This window comes from Setaria italica, chromosome III (assembly GCF_000263155.2).
Source record: "Setaria italica strain Yugu1 chromosome III, Setaria_italica_v2.0, whole genome shotgun sequence".
In the NCBI taxonomy this organism is placed as follows: domain Eukaryota; kingdom Viridiplantae; phylum Streptophyta; class Magnoliopsida; order Poales; family Poaceae; genus Setaria; species Setaria italica.
The window spans coordinates 9,570,464-9,582,168 of record NC_028452.1 but is presented as its reverse complement, the minus strand read 5'-3'; the positions used below and the strand labels follow the sequence as shown (position 1 = coordinate 9,582,168).

The 11,705-nt window shown below is 44.3% G+C and overlaps 1 protein-coding gene across 1 annotated transcript; it reads left to right on the top strand.

Annotated features, from left to right (window-relative positions):
- The first annotated feature begins 1,945 nt into the window (after nt 1-1,945).
- Nucleotides 1,946-3,368, top strand: LOC101780095 (phospholipase A1-II 6). Its single transcript, XM_004961091.1, has 2 exons — nt 1,946-2,548; nt 2,635-3,368. The coding sequence occupies exons 1-2, from the start codon at nt 1,946-1,948 to the stop codon at nt 3,259-3,261; spliced, it is 1,230 nt and encodes a 409-aa protein (XP_004961148.1). The 3' UTR covers nt 3,262-3,368.
- The last annotated feature ends 8,337 nt before the right edge of the window (nt 3,369-11,705 follow it).

The window sequence follows — 11,705 nt, the reverse complement described above, 5'->3', positions numbered from 1 at the left end:
GCAGTCGTGCAGAGTTGGAGTGATGGCTCAGCACTGCAGGGCAGGCGCTTCCATGAAGGCGGAGGAGCGAGAGCGCCGAGGGAAATAAGTGGGAGCTAGCGACCGTTACCGTTGCCTACCGGGGGTTTCGGATTCTGGAGCGGTCCGCACGCTCCCTCCGGCCAGATCTCACGTGACCTCGTTCGATCTGCTTCGTTGCATCTTGGGTGGGAAAAGGTTTGGCGATGCAATGCAGCCACGGGTGCACACAGTGAGGTGAGGACAAGAAGATCTAGATGAGAGGGGTATCCGGTTTGATCGCGATTTGCCACACCTTGCACTAATCATTATCAGTGGTGGTTAAGGGAATGATTAGGTGCGCCAGCCACGCACGCCGCGCCACGTCATCGGCTGCCAGGACCCTCAGCTCCACTCCACCCACACACGGCCACACCATCGTGCTTGTCATCACTCTCCAGAGTAGATACCGCAGTGCTCTATGGTCACCGGTCAGTGAGTGGTCGCTGGCCCGAGACTCCGGCCGGTTCCTCGGCAGCGACCCCCCCTCCAGAGCAATCGATGGAGAATGGGAGATCACTGGTAAACCCAGTGATTTCGAGCAGAGATGGCATGAGAATGATGGTATCCCTCCTCCCCTTTCATGCCTCTGCCTGCGAGCAAAGCTGATCTGCACGTACCCCGCCTGCCTTGTGCCCTTGTCCGATAGCATACGGGCCGTGCCTCGCTGATAGTACACTCACGCTCGGCTCGGAGCACTTGTTTAGCTGTCGGCGATTCGCAGCCAAGGGATTCATGGCGTCGCCGGCAAACACGCCAGGGCGCTGCAGACCACGGGGACGGGACGTACGGCGAAAGTGATACTAATTCTGAACGCCGACGGCACAATTATCAGTCGCATTAGTGCGTTGCAAAGAATGTTTTTGGTAGGGGGGGGACGCTTAGTCCGAACGTTAAAGACTATCATCGAGGGAATGGAGTGACATCGACGCGAGGGATCCCATGAGATCTTCAGCACTATCTAGCGTAGTCTTCGTGCTGGAATTGGCAAGATGGGATGCGATGCGAGCGACGGAATGCCGGTTGGTGAAAGCGATTAGTCCTTGCGTGCTCGTCACTTTAAGCAACCGTCCGTAAAACTTACCAGTGCTGTAGCCGGCCTGCCCAAAATTCGTACTCGTGTAGTCATGTTACGAGTGCAAAGTAGTGTACTAGTGTGTGGATCAGGCGGGCCAGCAAGAAAGAATCTTGGACTCTACTGGAACAGCCCAATTCAGCCTTTGGACCCAGAAAGGTGTTCCGTGTTTGTCGCGAGAGGGGTATGGTCATGGTCCAAAGGCAAATTTCAGTGTGATGATATCCGGATATGAGAGGGGCACGAGACTACGAGAGGATGTCATGTTGGCAATATGGGCAAAGCATATGTGGTTAGTGGTTACGGGCTGGCCCAACGCTCTAATTTTGCTGCAGCCTATCTCCTGTCTGACCGCAGTTAGCCAGTTTCGTTCACGAGGAAGGAGTGGACGAGCCTCAGAGCATCATGCTTCAACCTTGGGAATGGCCATAACAGATTTCCTAACCCAGACGCGTCAGGCGTTCGTGCTGTTCGCATTGCTTGGCACTTGGCCGACCCATCACGCATCGTGCTGTGGCGTATGCACCTCACCTGCTCTGTTCCTCATCTTGCCCAGTTGTGCCATGCTGCTGCACGCGACGCATGTCATGTTCATCTATCTCATCATGCAAATCCCAGCACGATACATGTCATGCCGTTGCCGTTTGCGCTCTCTTCGTCATCAGAAGCAAACCCGAGCAAGCAAAAGCTAATCGCACTGTCATCACTGTATAAAATCGCACTGAGCAAGAAGCAGACATTAAGAGCTAGTCGTTGCAGAAACCTCAGCGACCCATCCTAGACGACGGAATAAACCACACGGCTGAACTGAACATGTCCCAGCACGGCGGCCTCGGGGACACGGCCCGGCGGTGGCGCGAGCTTCACGGCGAGGGCGGCTGGGACGGCCTCCTGGACCCGCTGGACCTCGACCTCCGCCGCACCGTCCTCCGCTACGGCGAGATGGCGCAGGCGACCTACGACGCCTTCAACCACGAGGCGCTCTCGCCGCACGCGGGGCTGTCCCGGTTTGCCAGGGCGCGGTTCTTCGACCGGGTGCGGCTGCCGGGCCACGCCGCCGCGTACCGGGTCACCAGGTTCCTGTACGCGACGTCGTCGTTGCCCGTGCCGGGCGCGTTCATCCTCAGGTCCGCGTCCGGGGCGGGGCGGTGCAGGGAGTCCAACTGGATCGGGTACGTCGCCGTGGCCACGGACGAGGGTAAGGCCGCGCTCGGGCGCCGGGACGTCGTCGTGGCGTGGCGCGGCACGGTGCAGGCGCTGGAGTGGGTCGAGGACCTCGAGTTCGCCATGGTGCCGCCGAGGGGCCTGCTCGGGGACCGCGAGGCCTGCGACGCCATGGTGCACCGCGGGTGGCTGTCCATGTACACCTCCGCCGACCCCGTGTCCAGCCACAACCAAGACAGCGCAAGAGATCAGGTAATCCTCGTACGACTTGCGGCACTGTCACTGTCACTCTCACAAGTCACCTCATGAATGTATCGGTCGATGGATCATGGATGCAGGCGTTGCGCGAGGTGCGGAGGCTGGTGGACACGTACAAGGACGAGGAGCTGAGCATCACCGTGACGGGGCACAGCCTCGGCGCGGCGCTCGCCACGCTGAACGCGTTCGACATCGCTGCGAACGGCTACAACGTGGCGCCGGCCGCCGCGGGGATGGCCGCCTGCCCGGTCACCGCGTTCGCGTTCGCCTGCCCCCGCGTCGGCGGCTCCGGCTTCAAGAAGCGGTTCGACGCAGTCTCCGGGCTCCGGCTCCTCCGCGTCCGCAACGCCCGGGACATCGTGCCCAGGTACCCGGCCGTGTTCTACCACGACGTCGGCGCCGAGCTGGCGATCGACACGGGGGCGTCCCCGTACCTGAGGAGCCCCGGGCACGAGCAGACCTGGCACAACCTCGAGGTGTACCTGCACGGCATGGCGGGCGCGCGGGGCGGAGCGGGAGGAGGTGGGTTCGAGCTCGCGGTGGCGCGGGACGTGGCGCTGGTGAACAAGGCGTACGACGCGCTGCGGGACGACCACGGGGTGCCGCCCGGGTGGTGGGTTCCGCACAACAGGGGCATGGTGAAGGGCTCCGACGGGCGCTGGAGATTGATGGATTGCGAGGACGAAGATGACGCCGACTCCGAGTAGGGAGTAAAGAACCAACGCTACTCGCATGTTCATCACGTATATATGCGCGCAGAAAATATTTGTTACGATGGGAGTATGAATTTATCAGCCTGACAAATTCAGTTTTACTAAGCGATTTCATGATAGAAAAAAGTTTATGCAAGAGGGCTTGTGTTATTGTGTGCTACTGCTTGACTGCTTGTGAATGCTGAATGCGTACGGCTTGTAAATTCATCGTCCTAGCATTTGTTTACTCTTGTTTGCATTGCATTGTTTTGCGTCTCCATACGAACACACAAACGCTAGCCTACGCATACGACATTAAGATTTAAGACGATACAATACAAATGACAAGCACGCGTGGCTATTTTCTTCGGTGACGCTCGCCAATCGCCACTGTCACCGTGTCTGTTTCTCCGGTCGGCAGTCATATACGCATGGAACGGATGCTCTGGTCCGCCCATGCCGAATTTTTCCCTGCCACACTATCTTTGTTGTTATATTTTAGGGGAAAGCTAAATCAAGATCAAATGTTTTGAGGAGCTCCCACGCTCGATGTTTTAACCAATCGAGAAACACCATGTTGATTTGCTTTCTTCTCCTCCGGTAATGGAGGGCTCGCTCCGCCCGCAGTAGTAGTCCCAATATTCCAATATTACAGCGTTAGCAGCGTTTTGTCTTCTGGTCGGTGCCCCTGATCCCTACGCTACGAGCAGAGGATGAGAAAATCCGCTAGGCCCACGCTGGCGAGCTTTTCGGATTTGGGTTTTGGGGTTGGTGTTGGGCTTACCCGTGTTCGCGGACCTAGCAGCTCGCAGGCTGGCGGAGGAGCGAGAGAGACGGTGAGGAAGTGGAGGCAGTGAGGAGTGGGGCCTAGAGAAAAGTGGGGAAGAAGAGGGTGGCAGGGGCGAGGACCTCGACATCGGGGCGAGACCTAGGTGTCGGGCTGGAGCTAGGGGCGTTGACGGTCGGGGGAAGAAGATAAGGAGATAGAGAGAGTAGATGAGAGCCATTCAAGTTTGATCCAACGGCCCGGAAAAAATCGAGTGTGGAGAGACTCAAACACTCGAGAAATACAGAGGCAACCTCTTAGCTATTATCTTAATACAATAGTGTTAAAAGAAGCCACCATATTCGCCGAAAAGGTCTAGAAATTCCCATGTTAATAAAAAAGGAGAAGAATATGAACCGTTGGATTTTATGATGATCTAACGGTTTAAACTAGCCCAAAGAGTCCACGAGTCTTTTTTAATATGAGTCCGTGATCTATCTACTATCTTAATACAATAGTGTTAAAATAAGCCATCACGTTCGCCGAGAAGGTTTAGAAATTACTACATTAATTGAAAAAAAGAAAAGAATATGCACCGTTGATTTTTATGATGATCTAAGGGTCTAGATGAACCTAAATAATCCATGTCCAATATGATTAATAAACACTTAATTTGGGAACCCGAAAAAAACATAGACATCGACCTTTCAATTAACATCCAGATCAGCAAGCAGATTAGATATTTAATAATTCTATATGAATTCCATACGAATTGAAACCAAGAATTATTCCTTCTTTAGTAAAACAACTCTTTCCAGTTTCCATCTACCATACGATGCCAAGAGCTAATTTCTTCTATGTGACCAAAGAAGAGAAGAGCAGACATTCCTTGCCATCGAAATTGATCAGCAAGAGAACTAAAACGAGGATTAGACGGTTTCGTTGGAACAAGTGAGAGAAGCAAGGAGCAGAAAAAATAGAAGCATCATGATGAAAACAGAACCCACAATAGGAACACAACGGCGGTGGACTAGGCAGCCATCTTTGCCGAACATGGTGTGCCGTGCGGCACAATGGCAGGCCGTTTTCTACCAAGCCAAAGGATACCGGTGCCGAGCTTGCCTGCTCCCGCAAGAGGACCACGAAAGGATCGGCTCCACCTTGAGACGCCGATGTCACCGGCAAAGAGCGTTGCACGGACCAAATGAGGAATAGCACCAGTGACTGTAGTCCGGCCTCTCACCATCTGGCTTGCTCATCAGAATTCACACTTGCCCTTAGATAGCAGCAGCGTGCAAGAGTGGCAGCGTCCATGCCGGCGTATGTGCTACGGTGGTGTCCGCAATGTCATCAAGCCATGCATATATATTCAGCCTGCGATGACAGCACACAACAACGATTTATGATGGTAATGAGTTGGGTTTAGCATATACACCGGTTAGATATCTTTATTGTCGAAAGTGAAATTTTTTTGTGTTGGAACCATGGGTCAAACTATGGTTGGCAATGTCATCAAGCCATGCATACGTGTTTATTATTTTGAGCCTTGGCATCGATGCCGCACGCAATGACAGCATACAACAACGATTTATGATGGTAATGAATTGGGTTTAGCATAAACACCGGTTAGGTATCTCTACGGTCCAAAGTGAAAAATTGTTGTGTTGGAACCATGGGTCAAACTAAGATTAATTAGATGAGAGTTTCGGTGATCCCGTTGATCAAGAATTACACAAGGAGCAATGTTGGTGCAGACATTGCTGATAATAGTGCTGATTTGGGCATTTGCCCTGCAGGGTCTAGACAAACGCAGAACCCGGCTAAACATGTGCACAAAGTGTCGTCATGCACTGCACCAGAAAAAAAATTTGCTGGTGGCAAAGAACGATATGTGCTAGCGGATGTTAACAGGCCGACCCCTGGTCCTTGCTGGCGGGTGGCAATTCGGCCTGTCAGCATGCTAAGTTCCAGCTGCCACTACAAATATTTTGTACTATCTAAACAATAGACTCCATGATACGCCAAGATTTGGTTTCGGCAACAAAAAAAATATTATGCCCAATCACCGTCAATTTTAATCCATCCAGCCTTTGATGCAATGCTTAGCCTTAGCGGCTTAGCCTATGTCTAGCCTATGTGTACGAAGTCAACAACGGAGAATTCTTCAGAAAGTATAACATCCCGAGTAACATCCAGTGAACACGAAGAAAAAAGATACTATAATGAACAAGGTACTATAATGAAACCGCTGCAAAGTTCATGATCGTGGTACCTGCTGGGTGAGGTCATGGTTTGAGTATATATTAAATTTAATTTGATTGTAAAATTATATATCGGCCAATATCTTACTATTACTAATTGGAGGCTCCTTTTGAAGCCTCCAGGTGAAGCCACCTAGGATTCCTATGTGGACACTCTAGAAAAAGAGAGAAATCCTAGAAATTCTCACAAAAAAGCAAAACATTCGACCATCAATCGATAGATTCAAATCATCATAGCCATTGGATCTATTATGTTTTCTAAAAAATTACTCACCTATGCCATATGAAAATGCCTAAAGTAACCCCCTAAATCTATATATAAATTACCCACCTCTACCATTATATAAAATAAACTAAAGTAACACCTTAATCTTCATCAAAATTACCCACTTATGCCATTATAAATAATATTTAAAATAACCCCCTAATTTGCAACTGAATTGCCTACCACTGTTACTTAAAAAATTTAAACCCCTTAAATTTGCATCTATATTACCCACACATGGCATTATTAAAAATAACATGAGGTAACTCTATGTTTGAATCAAATAACCTTAATTAAAAATATACAGCAATATATGATTCTAAATCATCTATATCTTGCACTATTGGTATACGATATAATAATTAAGGTCTATACGTATGATTTGTGTCACCATTTATAAGGATATAAAGTGATGAGAATATAGATTTCTATGCTAAAATTGTATATCAAACTTAAGGTTCATTAAATAAATTCAAGTGCATATCTGCGATACAAAGTGAAAAGTTAAAGATTATAAATGTGGATGAAAATATTATAGAGTAATTGCTAACTAAAATCTATTACAATTGGATGAAAATATTAAGTATATATCTACATAAGCATTGTGTGTTCGAATATTTAACAAATGAGAGCAAGCTTATGATAATAGTTTTTTAGCAATGTAGTCTCATTTTTTTCCATTGGAGGCTTCGCATTAGTTCCCACGAGACAAGCCAGAAAAAAGAGACAAATTCTCATAAAAATTAAAAATGTCAAACACCAATCCTGTAAACTCTAATAATCATAGCCATTGATCTATTATATTTTCTAAAAAGTTACCCACCACTATTATTGCGAAAAATATTCAAAAATGAGCTCTAAACCTATATTTCAATTACCGAGCTCAGCTATTATAAAAAATAATCTAAAGTAACCCCATAACCTTCATCCAATTTACTAATACACATCATTATAAAGCATAACTTAAAATATCATTCTAAAATTTTATCTATGTTATCCACGTATGTCATTATTAAAAATAACCTAAAGTAAATACCTAAATCTTAATCTAATTATCTTCATGTGCATCATACAGACATGTTAAAAAGTAAATTAATATATGATTTTAAATTACGTATTTATGTCATTGTTAATATAAAAATACTAAGTTAAAGTATATACACATAATGAGTGCCACCATTTAGACCATTTATACATGTATGTGAGGAATCGATGAAAAATATTGATTTGTATGCTAAACATAATGTATGGAGGATTGGAGGTGTGATACAAAATGGAAAAAATATGAATATGGATGAAAAAGTGCATTGAGTAATTATTAATTAACAATCAATCACAACTGGACAAAGATAGATACATATCTATGTAAGTATTATGTTGAAGTATTGAAAAATAAGAGAGTAGTAGGTAAACAATTTTGATTATTAGCTAGGAGTTTAATTTCTAAATAATTTTAAATACAATAGCTTCTAAAAAATATTAGCCCGTGCGGGAGCACGGGTTGATGGACTAGTGTATGATTAATTATAACTCTATTAATATATGATGAAGGGATTACGATGTTAAAAAGATACGGGACTAGCCGCGCTATTTGCGCGGAGCATCTTGCTAGTTTAATATATATTCGTTAGTTGGGGTCCATATATCGTTATTGACGAAGAACATAAACCAACGATCATGTTAACAAAATCTTCTTCACTTAAATATGAGAGTAATTCAACAAGCATATGAGTATATTAATACTCCGCAAGACTTATCCAACTATAGTGAATACTTAGACGACTAAAGTTTTTGGGTGAGGAGTTTGTTTCAGTGGATGCTTACTATCAAATTTAGCATTCAAGTTAAGGTGAACTAAACATTCTAGGTAAGAAAATTATCAAAAGCATTTCAGCATTGAAACCAATTGATTAATAAAAACAACAATATTTATCATCATTAAACTTCATTTCTTTACTAACGATGTGACTCACTTATCAAGATTATCTTAACTGAGAGGTATGACGAAGCAATTCAAATTAAATCCCTTACAGGTGGACCTAATCACATGACACATGCATGCTCATCGAGCCGCATGTGGTAACTATTCTCTTAGCAAGTGCTAAATACTTGAACTGCTCCACGACCCTTGAGTAATAGTCCACACCGATACTAATGATGGGTCAGCCATGAGTTATACTACCACTCAATTAGGAAGTTGGGATCAAGCTTAACCTACTAGCGCACACTATGGTACATAGGTTTACCAATTTTAATTGCCTCTTACTTCCTGCTTGTGATTAGTACAGTTCAAAATCGACCAACATGGCCAACAACAGATGGATCTTAATTGACACAGGTGGAGCTACGCAAACCAACAACATTATAATAATCATTCTCATCTCCACTGGATCTCCAACTTTATCATGTATTGCAGATTAACAACACATATTAAAAATTCCTATATCTCACGGGTGACAGATAGTCACTTGACTTTTTCCAGACTTAATTAAGCAGGTCATTTCTATGAACCTATACATACTACATACTAGTATAGAACAACGGATTTCTAGGGAGCATGTAACTATGATTTCATTCAACTCCTAGAACTTAAGTGCACAACAATTACTTAAATAAGAACGTTACTTAATTTCAAATTAGTGATCATATTTTGGTTCTTGCCTTCCACGCTAGCCTTGGACTCTTCTAGACATTGGTTAAGGTCTTGTGAAAATTTGAGAGGCTTTGGGATGCTCACTCTCAGACTATACATATGTGTGAGTTTGTGGTATAGTGATGATAAATGTGAACGTTCATGAGAAAACTATATACGAATGGTTTTTTTTTGAAGGTCTTATCTAAAAAATAGAATATTAAAATCAAAATTTAATTTGAATGATCCATTTGTGAGCTGACTTATTTTATTACATTATATTGTTGATGTCAGTAATTATGTTTGAACTTCCATGTAGAAGCTTTGCTCCTTGGTCCGTGATGACGAAGTAAATATGTGGACGAGGGAGGAGTGAATCTATGGTCGAGGGTGAAGGAGGCATCATATATTCCTATTTCTACATAACATATATTGTACATAGTATGTACTCATTTAGAACTATAGTTAGCATCGATATTAATGAACATGCTCATGCGTTGCATCGCCCCGATTAGTAACTGGCTAGGATTGGCTCCTCCTTCGCTGGTAGGATGGAGTAACATGATTTATTGATTTAGCATGCGTGCACAGCTATGATCTGAAACAAAAATCGAAATGCAAGTTCCTAAATATGGGGAAAGTATCAGCTAAGAATTATTACACCATGATACACTATAGAGAGATGGTTTAATAACCCCCAAAACATAAACTCTGGTCAATTTTTGGCAAAGTATATGAACAGGCATGAAACAATACACAACTAGTTGTAAATTCAAACTCCCGATCGAATTCTAATACGTGCTCACTATTTGTAAATGAGGATACAAAAGGTGTAAAAATCACACACATTCATATGAGGACGATGTTGTATTCGATCGGATCTGCTTGAAGTTTTGGAGCATTAAATGGCTGTCAGCATTATTCTAGTTAATATTGCAGTTGAGTGTATATAATACTCATATTTTCTCCTAAATAGATATTATTTTACACATGTTTTTTCTAAGCAAGTAAAAACTCTTTTTTAGATGAAAATAAAACTTAATTAATTAATTATTATGAATTTAACAATCATAAATACATAGGAGCCTACAATGTCCATACACTTTCCAAGTTGTGCAAGTTTTGAGTTTATTTGAGCTTTCTCTCCACTTTCTCTTTACATCGGGTAAGATAAATCACGATAGATGTCAAGTTGTCGGTTAGTTGCATCCATAGATATTTAGAAATGGATCACGTTTTAGTTGTTATAATTCTAACAAAAAAATATCATTAGTAACTAGTGCTCTCAGGTGACCATATTTAAAACATATACACTATCATTTTACATAGCAATTTTTTGTGCATAAAATCATTAATCTAGAAACGTCTCTAAAAATGACAACCTTTAGATGATTTCTATTATGCATGAATTGTATATATTTTTTAAAAAGACATTACAAATCAGGCGCTTGAAACCCTACCTTCATGAGAACGTGCAGAGACAGGACATATTTTGGGATTAACAAAGTCACCACGAGCACCTCATTGTCGATGGGCAGCAGCTATAATTGGCTACATGAGCTAAGCGTTCTCTACCCTAGGTCCTCTAATATTTTTACAAGTGTTGTTGATTAGGCATGCACATGAGACATGGTTTTAGAGTTTATATGAACAATGCAGAGGCACACATACGTAAGGCTATGAAAAAATTGCAAACTAGCACATAGTAGCAGAATTAAGTAAGGCTGAGAAAATAGGAAGAAAATTATAGAGGGATGAAAAATTGAGCTAATATATAGCATGCATAACTTAGAGAAATTTGTATTTTTGACACCCCAAATACGTGGCTTCGCATATTTGACACTCCAAAAAATTAGCTTCACAAATTTGACACTCACAACATTGACACATTGATTTACTTGACATTATACCTCTTTAACGATTTTATTTCCTCCTTTTTCATTTACTAGATTGTGAGAGGACTAAACTACCCTTGATTTATGTACGTACCATCCAGAACGTCGGATGCGCCCGCCCGCCTCGCTCGTACGCTTGTTTGCGCACGGCGTCGACGTCGTCGTCCCTGACAGTAGCGCTGGCGGTCGTGGGACGTCTTGGAGGTGAGGGCGTACAGGAGGCCCTTGGATTTGTAGAGCTTGTGGTTGTCCATGAGCTCGATCAGCTTCAGCAGCTCGGCCACAAGCTTCTGGCCATTGTCCAGATGTCATGAATAAGGTTGCTAGTGCGTCATGAACAAGGCTGCCAACAACGACCACGTCGCCGCCGTGCGCCGTGCGCAAACAAGCGAGGCGGCGGGCGGCGGCACGTCCGAGCGAGGTGGGTGGGCGGTGGCGCGTCCGACATTCTGGGCGATACATACATAAAGTAAGGGGTAGTTTAGTCCTTTCACAATCCAGTCAATGAAAAAGGAGGAAATAAAATCATTAAAGAGGTATAATATCAAGTAAATCAATGTGTCAATGTTATGGATGTCAAATTTGCGAAACCAATCTTTAGAGTGTCAAATCACGGGAAGATTCTGGAGCAGCTCAGACT